This window comes from Lampetra fluviatilis, chromosome 56 (genome assembly GCF_964198595.1).
Source record: "Lampetra fluviatilis chromosome 56, kcLamFluv1.1, whole genome shotgun sequence".
Lineage (NCBI taxonomy): Eukaryota > Metazoa > Chordata > Hyperoartia > Petromyzontiformes > Petromyzontidae > Lampetra > Lampetra fluviatilis.
This window is the reverse complement of record NC_136330.1, coordinates 3406488-3422154: the sequence shown is the minus strand read 5'-3', so window position 1 is coordinate 3422154 and position 15667 is coordinate 3406488. Positions and strand designations below refer to the sequence as shown.

Below are 15667 nucleotides of genomic sequence, written 5' to 3'. Positions count from 1 at the left end.
GGCAGAGTCACGGGGCAGAGTCACAGGGCAGAGTCATGGGGCAGAGTCACGGGGCAGAGTCACGGGGCAGAGTCACGGGGCAGAGTCACGGGGCAGAGTCACGGGGCAGAGTCACGGGGCAGGGTCACGGGGCAGAGTCACGGGGCAAAGTCACGGGGCAGAGTCACGGGGCAGAGTCACGGGGCAGAGTCACGGGGCAGAGTCACGGGGCAAAGTCACGGGGCAGAGTCACGGGGCAGAGTCACGGGGCAGAGTCACGGGGCAGAGTCACGGGGCAAAGTCACAGGGCAGAGTCACGGGGCAGAGTCACGGGGCAGAGTCACGGGGCAGAGTCACAGGGCAGAGTCACGGGGCAGAGTCACGGGGCAGAGTCACGGGGCAGGGTCACGGGGCAGAGTCACGGGGCAGAGTCACGGGGCAGAGTCACGGGGCAGGGTCACGGGGCAGGGTCACGGGGTAGAGTCACGGGGCAGAGTCACGGGGCAGAGTCACGGGGCAGAGTCACGGGGCAGAGTCACGGGGCAGGGTCACGGGGCAGGGTCACGGGGCAGGGTCACGGGGCAGAGTCACGGGGCAGAGTCACGGGGCAGAGTCACGGGGCAGAGTCACGGGGCAGAGTCACGGGGCAGGGTCACGGGGCAGGGTCACGGGGCAGAGTCACGGGGCAGAGTCACGGGGCAGGGTCACGGGGCAGAGTCACGGGGCAGAGTCACGGGGCAGAGTCACGGGGCAGAGTCACGGGGCAGAGTCACGGGGCAGGGTCACGGGGCAGGGTCACGGGGCAGGGTCACGGGGCAGAGTCACGGGGCAGAGTCACGGGGCAGGGTCACGGGGCAGGGTCACGGGGCAGAGTCACGGGGCAGAGTCACGGGGCAGGGTCACGGGGCAGGGTCACGGGGCAGGGTCACGGGGCAGAGTCAAGGGGCAGAGTCACGGGGCAGAGTCACGGGGCAGGGTCACGGGGCAGGGTCACGGGGCAGAGTCACGGGGCAGAGTCACGGGGCAGGGTCACGGGGCAGAGTCACGGGGCAGGGTCATGGGGCAGGGTCACGGGGCAGGGTCACGGGGCAGAGTCACGGGGCAGAGTCACGGGGCAGAGTCACGGGGCAGAGTCACGGGGCAGGGTCACGGGGCAGGGTCACGGGGCAGGGTCACGGGGCAGGGTCACGGGGCAGAGTCACGGGGCAGAGTCACGGGGCAGAGTCACGGGGCAGGGTCACGGGGCAGAGTCACGGGGCAGAGTCACGGGGCAGGGTCACGGGGCAGGGTCACGGGGCAGGGTCACGGGGCAGAGTCACGGGGCAGGGTCACGGGGCAGGGTCACGGGGCAGAGTCACGGGGCAGAGTCACGGGCAGAGTCATGGGCAGAGTCACGGGGCAGAGTCACAGGGCAGAGTCACGGGGCAGGGTCACGGGGCAGAGTCATAGAGAAGTCACACGACGCACGAGGAAGAGTCACGCGCAGTCACGAGCCACGTGGGGCAGTCACGTGACACGTGGGGCAGTCACGTGACGAACGGCCGCCCCCACCCCCCATCTTTCCCGCGCGTTGTCATGCCCCCTGCGATTGCTTTCCCATGTCACTGCTGGCGGATTGGGGGTTCCATTGAGAGGGAGCTCGCGTAAAGGGTGTTCTTGGCCTACTCTTCCACTTTGGCCAGACGTTCGTTGTGGCAGGAGTGCCCACAAGTTGACCCACCACAGGATGACCTGCGGATCGCTGGGCGGACAGAGGCGGGTGGAGATTTAACACCGAGCTCCTCGGAGCCCCGGAGCGAATTTGAAGACGTGTGAGGGAATGCCGGGGGAGGCGAGGGGGGGGGCGGGGGGGAGGCGAGGGGGGGGGGGGCGGGGGGGGGGCGGGGGGGGGTGGGGGGGGGCCGGTGCTCTCACCAACTTTGTAGTGCACGCAGCCCTCCAGGTCTCCCACCGTGGTCCATCCCTGCTTCTTCTCCACCTCGGGGTCGTTGTGCAGGATCTTGTTACGTAGCCACGACAGATAGTAGACCCGCAGCTTGTGCTTCTTGCCTGCCCACATCACCACCATCGTCATCATCATCAATATCATCACCACCATCATCGTCACCATCACCACCATCACCGTCACGACCATCATCGTCACCACCATCATCACCATCATCATCATCATCGTCGTCACCACCATCATCTCGGCGACAGGTGGTACACACTCGAAGATTGTGCTTCTTGCCTGTCCACATCGTCACCATCACCATCATCACCATCATCATCACCACCGTCATCACCATCATGACCATCTCCTCCGTGACAAGTGGTACACTCGAAGATTGTGCTTCTTGCCTGCCCACATCATCACCATCAACATCGCCGACATCACCACCATAACCAACATCAACATCGTCAACAACACCATCATCGCCACCTAACCACCATCACCGTCACGACAGGTAGCACACGCCCGCATTGACTCTCTACATCATCTCAGTCTCGCTCTCTCCCCACCGCTCTCTCTCTCTCTCTCTCCGACTCCGTGTGTCTGCGACGACGACGACGACGACGACGCCGACCCACCCGAGATGGTGACCAGGATGTTGAGTCCCTCCAAGACGTCCATCTGCTGGAATCGGCGCCGGCTGATGAGCGGGTAGACCTTGCCCTGCCCGCTGCGGTCCAACAGCAGCAGCCCGTTCTCCGTGCCCACCAGCAGGTTCACGCCTACGCGCGGGCACCACGGTGGGGGTGGCAGTGGGGCGGTGGGGCGGTGGCGGTGGGTGGGGGTGTGCAAGAAAGAAAGGAAAGAAAATAAAACATTTAATAAAAAAGGGAAAAAAAGAAGAAAAAAAGGGGGGAAAGAAATCCGTTGTAAATTCCGAGGCCACGTCTCTCTCCCGCGACACACGGCCAAGCGGCGTCTCACCCCAGAGCGCGGCGCAGAGGATCTCGGAGTTGAAGCGCTTCTTGTACTTGCGGATCTCGGGCGCGTCGCTGTGCGGCCGCGTGTTGGTCGGGTTCACGTTCACCACGGAGCCCTTCCGCGAGTCCAGCCGGCTGGCCTGGGGCATCGACAGCACTGCGGGGGCAGGTGCGGAGAGGCACGCGCGCGCTCGGTCAACGTGGGCCCGCTCCGGCCTTATTGAAAAAATAATTTTAAATTAAAGCTTTCGTGACTGCAGGGATTCATATTCTTGGTTCTTTCGGTAAAGTCACGTAGAAGGGAAGCAATGAAATAATATTTTTTATATTTTTATTATTTTATTGTTTCCCTTCTACGTGACTTTACCGAAAGAAAAAAGAACTGTTAAGAAAAAAATATGTCAGGGGCTACTCCGCGTCAACCTGCGTCCAACCCCCCCCCCCCCCCCCCCTTCGAATTCAAACGGCGACGGACAAACCAGCGACGGGGGCAGAACGAGCAAAGCGGGGGGGGGGGGGGGGCGAAACTCCGTGACAGCCAAACTCACAAACGGATCCGGAGGGCAGCATCCCGTTCTCGGCGAAGGCCGCAAACGACGACGTGGAGATGGCCTTCTGGGCCGCGCGGGGGCTCACGGCCTGCTCACGCGGCACGGAGGAGGGGGGCAGAGCGAGGGGGGTTAAGGGTCACGATGCGCGCGGACGCCCGTTCCAGCCAGCCGACGGTCAAACGCGATCCCTACGCCCGTGGTACGCGGCATCAAGCCGTGCGAACCGACTGGAGAAATAACGCTCAACGGCTTTGTTTCAGCGTCCGTCAATCCGCTGCCTGACGAAGGCCTCCCCCGCGCAATGTGCGTCGTGGGGGGGTTCCGTTAAGGGCGGCCCCCAGAGCCGGTGCCGCTATGGCTTGGGTTCATCGTGCGGTGCCACGAACCACTCCGCCACCGCTCCTCACCCCTTTCTATTTAAAACGAGCTTCTTTGCCAGTCCAAAGACGGGTGTGTACAGCAAGTGAATCTGAAATATTCAATAAAAAATTGTTCAGCTCATGAATATTAATGAGGGGGGGGTTGCACCATGTGGAGTGATGTCACCCGCGAATGGTTATTGGGGAGGGGTGCGGCATGTGGAGTGACGTCACCCCCTCATGGTTATTGGGGAGGGGTACGGCATGTGGAGTGTGCGACCTTCTTGTGCGTTAGTGTAAAAATCCACCCACTCATGAATATTAATGAGGGGGGGGCCTCATATGCAGTGACGTCACGCGGGGTGTGGGCCTCATATGCAGTGACGTCACGCGGGGGGTGGGCCTCATATGCAGTGACGTCACGCGGGGGGGTGCGCCTCGTGTGGAGTGACGTCACGCGCGTGACGGACAGACATTTCTTGGTGATTGTCTATTTAAAATCACACGGAGCAAAATGCAGCAATGTCACACACGGCCAAGAGATGGCGACAGAGAATGGCAGTTTTCGTAGGCTCGCTCGTTCACCCACGCTCACCCACTTGCTCGCTCTCCTCACTCACTCTCCCAACTCATTTCACTCGCTCTCCACACCCATTCACTCACTCGGCCACTCGCTCTCATAACTCGCTCGCTCCCTCTCGCTCACCCTCCCTCTCTCACGTCCTCACTCACTCACTCACTCTCGCTCACCCTCCCTCTTATGTCCTCGCTCGCTCACTCTCGCTCACCCTCCCTCTCTCACGTCCTCACTCACTCACTCTCACCCTCCCTCTCTCACGTCCTCACTCACTCACTCACTCTTACCCTCCCTCTCTCACGTCCTCACTCTCGCTCACCCTCCCTCTCACGTCCTCACTCACTCACTCTCGCTCACCCTCCCTCTCTCACATCCTCGCTCGCTCACTCTCGCTCCCCCTCCCTCTCACTTCCTCACTCACTCACTCTCGCTCACCCTCCCTCTCACGTCCTCACTCACTCACTCTCGCTCACCCTCCCTCTCACGTCCTCACTCACTCACTCTCGCTCACCCTCCCTCTCTCACGTCCTCACTCACTCTCGCTCACCCTCCCTCTCTCACGTCCTCACTCACTCTCGCTCACCCTCCCTCTCTCACGTCCTCACTCACTCACTCTCGCTCACCCTCCCTCTCTCACGTCCTCACTCACTCACTCTCGCTCACCCTCCCTCTCTCACATCCTCGCTCGCTCACTCTCGCTCCCCCTCCCTCTCACGTCCTCACTCACTCACTCTCGCTCACCCTCCCTCTCTCACGTCCTCACTCACTCACTCTCGCTCACCCTCCCTCTCTCACGTCCTCACTCACTCACTCACTCTCGCTCACCCTCCCTCTCTCACATCCTCGCTCGCTCACTCTCGCTCCCCCTCCCTCTCACGTCCTCACTCACTCTCGCTCACCCTCCCTCTCTCACGTCCTCACTCACTCACTCTCGCTCACCCTCCCTCTCTCACGTCCTCACTCACTCACTCACTCACTCTCGCTCACCCTCCCTCTCTCACATCCTCGCTCGCTCACTCTCGCTCCCCCTCCCTCTCACGTCCTCACTCACTCACTCACGAGCCCACCCTTCCCTCCCCCGCGGAGAGGGCCTCCCTCTCTCACCTCCTCGCCGTCGCCCTGATAGGAGGAGGACGACGACGCCGAGAAGGGGCAGCCGGGAGCGGCCCCCAGCGCGCCGCCCCCCGTGCCCTGGGGCAGCAGGTCGGGCAGCACGCCGCTGCGCGCGGACAGCCCGTTCAGCTGCCCGCACGACTTGTCGCCGCCGTTCTGCAGCGCGAGCGTGCGGGGGGGGGGAGGGGCGTGGGGGGGGGGAAACCAACGTCAGACCACGGGGATTCTGGGATCTGTGACGCGGCGCAGCCGAGCCACGGCGACGTACGGGCCGGGAACGGCGACAACGGGCGACGAAAAAGGAATCCCACGAGCTCTGAAGCTCTTGTTTCACAGATGTCCAGTCGGGGCCGCGGGTCAGAACGTCACGCGTGTGCTCGTGGCAACCTCGGGTTCAAACAAAGCGGCTGCGAAGGCAAATATGTCAATGCATTTTAACGCGAATCGAACGTCAACTTTGAAGTTTCAAATGCAGTAGCCCTGCATATGCTTCAGAGCGTACGCACGAGACATCGCCGCACGTGTCCTTAACAGCAGGGTCCGTTTCTTTGAAGCGTGCACTTGACACGGCCGTGCTGAAAACCACAATCAGCTAAAACAACGGTCACCCTCCCCCCCCCTGCGATGTGATTGTCCCGGACGCTCCACAACGCTGGGCTATCGCGGGCCGTCCGGCACCGCAGGCCCCAACACCCGGACTCGCCGGTTCAAGTTGGGGAGTGATTCTCATCGTTTCCGTTCATCCGTACGTCGAGCGAGCAGACGTGTCCGCAAGCTCCGATTCGCGGCATTCCCCCACGCCGTGTCGTTCACGGAGGCCGTTTGACCATACGTCACCGTGCCGGTCACTGGTGCGGGCTTTGGTTTGCGAAGGGGCTGCGGGACCAGGCCCGGTCGGCCCACGTTGGTTGTGGCCGGGTATTGAACTCGGGCTCACCGGGTTCAGAGTGAAACGCGCTTTGAACCCCGTTACCGAGCAACGCAGCTTCAAGTTTCGCGAGCTTCGGTGTTTGGAGATGAGCTCGCCGCTTGACTTTGTGAGAAAACATGACGACCCACAACGCCCACGGCTCAGACAGCTACAACGAAGCGCCTTCAGGAAGTTCTAGGGTTCACCGGCGGCACCGGCTGCAATCTCAGACAGCAAGTCTCCTCCCACCAGCAGCTCAATCGAAGCGACAGCCGCCAGTCGATCACTCAGACAGCGGGGGGCGGGGGGAGCGTGGGGAGAGCCTGGCTGGAATTGAGCCCCGACGGTTGCGTCTAACCCCCGCGGGAGTGTCGAGCGGAGCGATCGTTCGGGGGCTCGCGGGGTCTGCTCGCCCGCTTGCTCGCCCGCTTGCTCGCCCAGTTCCCCGCCCGCCCGCCCGCTCGCTCGCCCGCCCCCCCCGGAAGAGGGTGGCTGCGAGCAACACCCCACCTCGTGCAGGATGAACGTTCCCTCCGGGTCCCTGCCCTCCTCCTCCTCGTCCTCCTCGTCATGGACGATCAGGGTCTCGGCCGACGGGTGGCTGACGGGAGGCAAACGGAACAGAAACGTGAACCGGAAAGTGTCGACATTGCAACGAGTCGGTGTGTTGATGAGTCGGTGCGTTGATGAGTCGGTGCGTTGATGAGTCGGTGTGTTGTTAATGAGTCGGTGCGTTGATGAGTCGGTGTGTTGATAACGAGTCGGTGTGTTGATGAGTCGGTGTGTTGTTAATGAGTCGGTGTGTTGATGAGTCGGTGTGTTGATAACGAGTCGGTGTGTTGATGAGTCGGTGTGTTGATAACGAGTCGGTGTGTTGATAACGAGTCGGTGTGTTGATAACGAGTCGGTGTGTTAACGAGTCGGTGTGTTAACGAGTCGGTGTGTTAACGAGTCGGTGTGTTGATAACGAGTCGGTGTGTTGATAACGAGTCGGTGTGTTGATAACGAGTCGGTGTGTTGTTAACGAGTCGGTGTGTTGATAACGAGTCGGTGTGTTGATAACGAGTCGGTGTGTTGTTAACGAGTCGGTGTGTTGATAACGAGTCGGTGTGTTGATAACGAGTCGGTGTGTTGTTAACGAGTCGGTGTGTTGTTAACGAGTCGGTGTGTTGATAACGAGTCGGTGTGTTGATAACGAGTCGGTGTGTTGTTAACGAGTCGGTGTGTTGATAACGAGTCGGTGTGTTGATAACGAGTCGGTGTGTTGATAACGAGTCGGTGTGTTGTTAACGAGTCGGTGTGTTGATAACGAGTCGGTGTGTTGATAACGAGTCGGTGTGTTGTTAACGAGTCGGTGTGTTGTTAACGAGTCGGTGTGTTGATAACGAGTCGGTGTGTTGTTAACGAGTCGGTGTGTTGTTAACGAGTCGGTGTGTTGTTAACGAGTCGGTGTGTTGTTAACGAGTCGGTGTGTTGATAACGAGTCGGTGTGCTGATAACGAGTCGGTGTGTTGATAACGAGTCGGTGTGTTGTTAACGAGTCGGTGTGTTGTTAACGAGTCGGTGTGTTGATAACGAGTCGGTGTGTTGATAACGAGTCGGTGTGTTGTTAACGAGTCGGTGTGTTGTTAACGAGTCGGTGTGTTGTTAACGAGTCGGTGTGTTGATAACGAGTCGGTGTGTTGTTAACGAGTCGGTGTGTTGTTAACGAGTCGGTGTGTTGTTAACGAGTCGGTGTGTTGATAACGAGTCGGTGTGTTGATAACGAGTCGGTGTGTTGATAACGAGTCGGTGTGTTGATAACGAGTCGGTGTGTTGTTAACGAGTCGGTGTGTTGTTAACGAGTCGGTGAGTTGTTAACGAGTCGGTGTGTTGATAACGAGTCGGTGTGTTGATAACGAGTCGGTGTGTTGTTAACGAGTCGGTGAGTTGTTAACGAGTCGGTGTGTTGATAACGAGTCGGTGTGTTGTTAACGAGTCGGTGTGTTGATAACGAGTCGGTGTGTTGTTAACGAGTCGGTGTGTTGTTAACGAGGCCCAGGTGACGAGGTGGCTTGGGAACCGGAATCGCGCAACGTGAAAAGGCACGCCACGGACTTGTCCTCACACATCGGAGAGATAAATGAAACTAAACAGTTTATTTTATTTTACCAGGTAAGGCCCACTGAGCTGTGTAGCTCTTTTTTCCAGGAGTGACCTGGCGATCACAAATGACAGCCGATGTGGAAATGTATAGCAGCCAAACGCACATTCATTCTAAATGTGTGTCGGGAAAAACTGGAGGACCCAGAGAAAAATCCATGCCACCACCACCACGGGGAGAAAACGCAAACTCCCAAATACAAAAAACAGGCGTCATTGTCGGGATCGAACCCACGACCTCCTGTATACCAGGCGAGGTGGTTAACATCCCCTGGCCACCGTGGTGGCAGAACGCCAGCTGTGCCAGGGTGCACGACGTACGTGGCGCGGTGCATGCCCCGCACGGGGATGGTGCCGTCGTGCCGCCCCTCCGCGTCCGCCTCGCCCTCCTCGTCCGAGTCCCCCGAGTCCTCGCTGGACGACGAGTAGTCCGTCACCTTCACCGCGCTGCGGGGCGGGGGCCCCGACATAGTCTGCTGCCGTGCCGGGGGGTGGGAGGGGGTGGCGGGGGTGGCAGGGGAGGGGGTAAAACAAAGAATTTCAATTAAAAAGCGCAAACGAAACTGGAAGCTGTTGGTGGTTGTAATCATCGCGCAAGTCGCCTGATGAAGCTGGCTGTTGTTGTTGTAATCGTGGGCTAAACGTCTCACGCGGGACTCGAATCGGAAACGTTGCTGTGGGTTCACTCCGCAACACACGGCCGCTGCGCTGACGGAGTCACCAATTGACGCGTTGTGTTTACACGACAAACCTCGCCGATTGGTCGTGTCGAGCGGTGGTGCGGTCAACGACGACACATGTATATTTACGCAATCTACACCATTCCTTTGTCAAGGCGCCCCTTCCCCCCTCCAATCCAGCTTAAATATACGCTGCCAAGCGTGGTGGTGCCCATTCAGACGCTGTCTTCCCGACAGACCTGTTCTTCACCTGAGGACGGCTGCTTGCGTTGTGGCCGAAACGTCGTGAGAATGATTTTATTTTTATTATTTTATTATTTCCTTTCTACGTGACTTTACCGAAAGAACCAAGAAGATGAATCCCTGCAGTTACGAAAGCTTTAAATCGAAATTTAAATCTACACCCATTAAAACCTTCGCCGTTAATTATTATGCAAGAGGCTGCATTGCCGTACGCACGCGCGCGCGCGCGCGGAGTTGGTCTGCCGGTAGTCACCGCCACTTGGTGGCGAACGGCGCGTCCCGGTAGTTGCCGGAGCTCACGTTAGCGGAGAGATCGTCAAGATCCCCATTGTTACACCGCCTCTCTCCGCTGCACAGAAGGGGGCACTGCCCGAAACGTCGCTCCCCCAACCGCCGACCGGCAGACTAATGCCCACTTAGTTTAATACGGAGTCGGCTTTCGCGACCAATATCTTCCACAATACAGGTTTTTGTTGGGTTAGATCGCGTAAATAGATATGTGTCATTAAACCCGCCCCCACCCTATTAGTAAGGTTTGTCACGTAAACAGAACTGGCTGTCGCCTGATGAAGCTGGTTGTAGTTACTGGCGAAACGTCGTACTCAGATTATAAATGTCGTGGCTTGGCTCTCCAACACACCGGTGTGTTGTACTAGTACACTACACTACACACTAGTGCTGTACTAGTACACTACACACTACTATACACTATACACTACACTACTATACACTACACTATACACAACACTATACACTAGTGCTGTACTAGTGACGATTTGGCCACGTTCTGTTTACGTGACAAACCTTACTAATTGGCCGTGTCAGGCGCTGGCGGGCTTAACGACACATTCAGATATTTACGCTATCGAACCAAAAAAAGAAACCTGTATTATGGATGATGCTCGCTTGCACGCCGGTGCCGTGTTCACCCTGTGCCGCACAGGAGCAAGCTGGCGGTAGGGGGGTGTGTCCCCCCCCCCCCCCCCCCCCCCCAGGCATATCGTGAGTAGCGTTAACGGTATTAATAATCAGCTCCATCAGCACACGGCCGAGTTGAACTGCCTTGCTTACAGAAAGGGCAGTTCCCGACCGGGGGCGTTTGGCCGAGTTTGTTCAAAACCCGCGCCGGCGTCGCCAGACGGCAATTTTCGGGGGAGCGCGCTCTTTTAAAAGTACGAAGATGAAGTCCCCCCCCCACCCGCGCCCCGCCACGACTGACCTCGTAAATGGCTTTAGTGTAGCTCTACCGCGCACGAAAAACAAAAAAATTATCAGCGGCGGCGAGAGCGACGTTCCCCACGGCAACAACGTCGATGGGATGGGGGGGGGGCGGCGGAGGTAACGGAGGACTCGCACGGTTACGCGACGGTTCCACGGGGGGGGGGGGGGGGGGGGGCGTAGCGACGCATCGATTGTTAACACTGGTCAACACACTTTGAAATTACTCACCCACCCACTCACTCACCCACTCACCTACTTACCCACCCACCCTCTCACCTACTTACCTACTTACCCACCCACCCTCTCACCTACTTACCGACCTGCACAGACACCCACCTGTCGACACACGACACATCCATCTCCCTACCCTCCCACTCACCCACCCATAACCATCAATGTGCCGAAAACTAAAATTTTTAACAGGTAAGGCCCACTCAGCTATATAGCTCTTTTTCATAAGTGACCTCGCCGCAAAGTATAGTTCAACTAAGTGGTTTATCACGTGGATATTTATAGCAGCGAAATACGACTATAAACGCGTATTTCTAAATGTGGAGAGAGAAACCGGAGGACCCGGAGAAAAGTCCACGCGACCATGGGGAGAGAGAGACACGCAAACTCCAAATATACAGCAGCAGGCGTCAGGGTCAGGATCGACCCCACGACCTCCTGTACACCAGGCGAGGTAGTTAACATCTCCCCGCCACCGTGATGATGATGAGAGAGAGACACACAAACTCCAAATATACAGCAGCAGGCGTCAGGGTCGGGATCGACCCCACGACCTCCTGCACACCAGGTGAGGTAGTGACCAACTCACTCACTCACCCACTGTATCTTTGCACCAACAGGTTCACGAACTTTTGTAGATCCCGCGCGTAGCCGCCACCGTCATTCGTCAACACATTTTTCATGGACCCATCGCCGTGCTCCCATTCACAGATATCTCAATGAAATCTGCTCGTGACCGACGCAAGCGCTCGGCACACTCTGTCGGTACCCACCGGCTTGTGCTGACGATCGATGAGCACGCGCAATCCGAACAGCTGTTGTGCTCAACGCGGCAGTAAAAAAAAAAAAACGTGGCGAAAAATAAAAATCGTAGCATCTGCAACAACAACGTTTCGGAGGACCGCTCCACCGCGGCCTTGCGGAGGTAGCGGCACACCGGCGGTTCCGCTGACCCCCGCCCCCTACCCTCCCTGCCCTCGGCACGGCGGCGGCGGGGGGGGACGGGGCGGGTGTCCGGCACTGACCGGAGGGCGAGCGGGCCGCGCCACGTCCATCCCGTCGTCCTGACCGACGCCAAGGCTGTCCGTGGACGGAGCTCCGTTCGTCTGAGCAGCGGCTGTCACAGAACAACACGCGGCCAACGTGAATACAGCAGCGGCTGATTCCAAGAGGGTTTGCAGCGATTGTGACATTGTACGCGAGACAAGAGCAGTTGGGGTTGTTATTAAAAGTGGCGGCGTCGTTACGGTGACAGAAGAACAGTCGGGAGTGGTTGAGGAGTTCGCATAGGGGTAGGGGTTGGGGTAGTGATAGGGGTTGGGGTCGTGATAGGGGTTGGGGTCGTGATAGGGGTTGGGGTCGTGATAGGGGTTGGGGTCGTGATAGGGGTTGGGGTCGTGATAGGGGTAGTGATAGGGTTCGGGGCAGTGATAGGGGTTGGGGTAGTGATAGGGGTAGTGATAGGGTTTGGGGCAGTGATAGGGGTAGTGATAGGGGGTTGGGGTAGTGATAGGGGTAGTGATAGGGGTAGTGATAGGGGTTGGGGTAGTGATAGGGGTAGTGATAGGGTTTGGGGCAGTGATAGGGGTAGTGATAGGGGTTGGGGTAGTGATAGGGGTAGTGATAGGGGTAGTGATAGGAGTATTGATAGGGGTAGTGATAGGGGTAGTGATAGTGTTTAGGGTCGTGATGGGTGTTGGGGTAGGGGTAGTGATAGGGATTGTGGTAGTGATAGGAGTATTGATAGGGGTAGTGATAGGGGTTGGGGTAGTGATAGGGGTTGGGGTAGTGATAGGGGTTGGGGTAGTGATAGGGGTTGGGGTAGTGATAGGGGTTGGGGTAGTGATAGGCGTTGGGGTAGTGATAGGGGTTGGGGTAGGCCAGGTTGCAGCCTGCTGAGCTGGGGCAAGGAGTACCAGGAGCAGGATTGGCTCGGGGTGAAGAGACGGGGGTTGTTGTAAGGAAGGAATGAACGCAGGCTACAAAGAAGATGGTTGTTTTAGTTGTGTTCTTACAGCACAAGCAAGTGAGAGGGTACATCGACTGTTCACAGCGTTCCGTGCGGGGCGTGGACTGGGCGCCAGGAGACCCGCGGTCGAGACTAACGGTGACGCGGCAGCCGAAGGAGGGAAAACACGGCCGGGGAGGTGGACCGGCAAAGAACCGGAGCGATCGAATCAACTCGTCATCCAGCTGAGGATAGATCACGGCCGCTGCCGACGACGACGACGATGACGATGACGAGGAGGAGGAGGAGTGGTCGCTCACCGCGGGGCTTCTGCCGCTCCCCGGAGCTGGGCTGCGAGCCGGAAGAACTGGAGGCCGATCCGGAACCGGATCCCGAGCTCGAGTGGCTGCCGTACTGCTTCTGGTGCCGGCTCCGCAAGTCCGCACCGTCTGCCGATCCCTCCGCGGCCTTCGCGTCCGCCAGTCTGGTCACGCGGACCGCACGCACACATTTCATGAAACCAGGTAAGGCCCACTGAGCTATGTAGCTCTTTTTAAGAAGCGACCTGGCCACAAATGATAGCTCGACAAAGCGGCTCATCACGTGGACATTTATAGCAGCCAAATACTCTGAGCGCGTGACGTTGATTCTAAATGTGAAGGAACCCGGAGAAGAATCGACGGGACCACGGGGAGAGAGGCACGCAAACTCCTAATTTACAGCAGGCGTCAGCGAAACCCACGACCACCTGTACACCAGGCGAGGTTGTAAACATCTCGCCACCGCCGCCACGCCGCGACAGATTGGAGAGGCCTTTCACCCAGCAGTCGGCTACTGCCGACTGATAATTACAATTCTATTATAATTTAATTACATAATATAATTCGCGAGCTCCCCAACGCCACCCTCCCCCCGCCTCGGCGAGTGCGGCGCGCTTCACCGAACTCACCGGGACTGGCCGCTCGGTCGAGGGGTGAATGCCGGCAAGATGCCGGGCGAGTTCCTCCGCATGAGCTCCGGCGATCGTGACGTCGTGCGCGGAGGGACCTGTCGCGACGGGGGAAGGAGGGAGACGGCGGCTGAGCACCCACCGACGATCGCAATTCACCGCGGTCTGATTTCAGCGGAGTTCGAGAGGAGGGCGATAGAGGTGAGAGACGCGAACGCTAAACGCATGAGGGGCAAGTGGCGGAGAGCTGTGGCACGAATGTTGAACTTCTTTGGCACCGTACGTAGCCATTGGAGGAAAGACAACGAACCAAACATAAAATGCAGTTCTAAAGAAATCTAGACGATGATGTAAAAGTGCGCAGCTCCCAGCGGCACCCGAATATCGGAAGGAAGAGGCGTTCCGGACAGCCGCAGAAGCGCGTCTGAAAGCGCCCCTCGACGCGGTGGCCGTCTTTGTTCGACGGTCAGCCAAAATCCGCTTTCGCTGCGAGTGCGACCGGAGTCCCCGCGATGCTTTATGCTCCTTGACGACGTCGGCAAGGTATTGGCGGTTCGTTTGCGGCAAGTACTTTGTAGGTGTGTGTGTGTAAGTGGGGAGTGATAGTGTAGCGGTTAGCGCGCTGCGCTATGAACCCGGCGACACGGGTTCGATTCTCACGCACTGCCAACATGAGTGACGATTATCTGAACCGGTCCCGGGCCTCTGCCACGTCGACTCAGCCTCAAATGAGTACCTGGTGCGGTGTGTAAACATCGCCACTAGGGAGACAAAGGCGGTCGGGCGTGGTGCTGGCCACCCACCACCTCGTGTACCGTTCCGGCCTTCATAGGTGCTCGCTAACAGCACTTGCCCCTACAGTCTGTTAAGGCTATACAGGCGATCTTTGTCTTGTATATACAATGAGTGCCACCTTACAATGTACGATCAAGCTCAGCGAGATGAAAGAGAACGTTTCCGGCGCACGCGCACACACACGCAACTTGGAGGGGGGCGCGGCAAGCGTGGCGTGGCCGTGAAGCAGCGGGTTTCGCTTTCACCGCTCCGCACCTTTGGGGGCACCTCGTCGATGCCGGCGGCCGGCGGTTCGGCGAGCAGCCTCCGCGTGGGGCCGTCGGTGGGCGGGTGTGACGGCGTGGAGGCGGACGAGGGGATGAGCGGCGAAGACTCCTGCTCGGGGAAGGAGTGTGATCGCGGCATCGCGGGTGGTGCTGCCCCAGCGCCACCGCCCGCCTGCTGCTGCTGCTGCTGCCGGAGGGAGATGCGGTGGGCGACCTGGACCTGCGCGCATCGCGTCGGCACTCGTCAACTAACCGTTCCGACGTCACCCGTTTAAAACAAAAACAACAAAAAATGGCCAAAAGCTGCGTTCTCAACGATCGCCGACCTGGCTGAGTCGGGGGAAAGTGGATTTTATTTTTCGTCTAAAATCTGCACCCAAAGCGCCGTCGCATGAATACTCGACTTAAAAAAACTGGCAATTATTTGCAATGAGAAGTAAGTGTAAGTGGCCTTGGCCCCGACTTGCACGGGCGACCCGACCCATTCAAGCGCTCCGCAATGGAGCCACGTGGTCCGCCCATGTAAAATGTGTGCCACAGCTTGCTCTGCCAAGGGGGACGACCGCCGCATGCTCGTAGCCGTTGGCCACCCCCCTTGGAAACAGCCGCCACGCGCTACAGGGCTCAGCGCCGTCACAACGGAGGCGCCCGGACAGCAACGAAGCGAAGAGAAATCGGCGCAAAAAACACACAAAACAGAAGTCTCCTGGCCTACAAGCCACTCAAACGAGTTTGGCTCCCCCGCGATATTGAACAGGAACCGATCAAACGAGGTCCCCCCCGAGATCTT

At 58.5% G+C, this 15667-nt stretch overlaps 1 protein-coding gene across 1 annotated transcript in view; it reads right to left on the bottom strand.

Moving 5' to 3' along the window:
* Window positions 1–15667, bottom strand: part of LOC144950126 (mitogen-activated protein kinase kinase kinase kinase 4-like) — a 140258-nt gene that overhangs the window by 13529 nt on the left and 111062 nt on the right. Inside the window, exons 15-26 of the mRNA XM_078880187.1 lie at window positions 15423–15492; window positions 14867–15097; window positions 13817–13914; window positions 13188–13351; window positions 11945–12036; window positions 8866–9020; window positions 6913–7003; window positions 5484–5648; window positions 3441–3531; window positions 2897–3049; window positions 2551–2694; window positions 1894–2028 (exon numbers count right to left, since the gene is read on the bottom strand). Of these exons, the coding sequence (XP_078736313.1) occupies window positions 1894–2028; window positions 2551–2694; window positions 2897–3049; window positions 3441–3531; window positions 5484–5648; window positions 6913–7003; window positions 8866–9020; window positions 11945–12036; window positions 13188–13351; window positions 13817–13914; window positions 14867–15097; window positions 15423–15492 (1589 nt within the window). The remainder of the gene's footprint in view (window positions 1–1893; window positions 2029–2550; window positions 2695–2896; window positions 3050–3440; window positions 3532–5483; window positions 5649–6912; window positions 7004–8865; window positions 9021–11944; window positions 12037–13187; window positions 13352–13816; window positions 13915–14866; window positions 15098–15422; window positions 15493–15667) is intronic.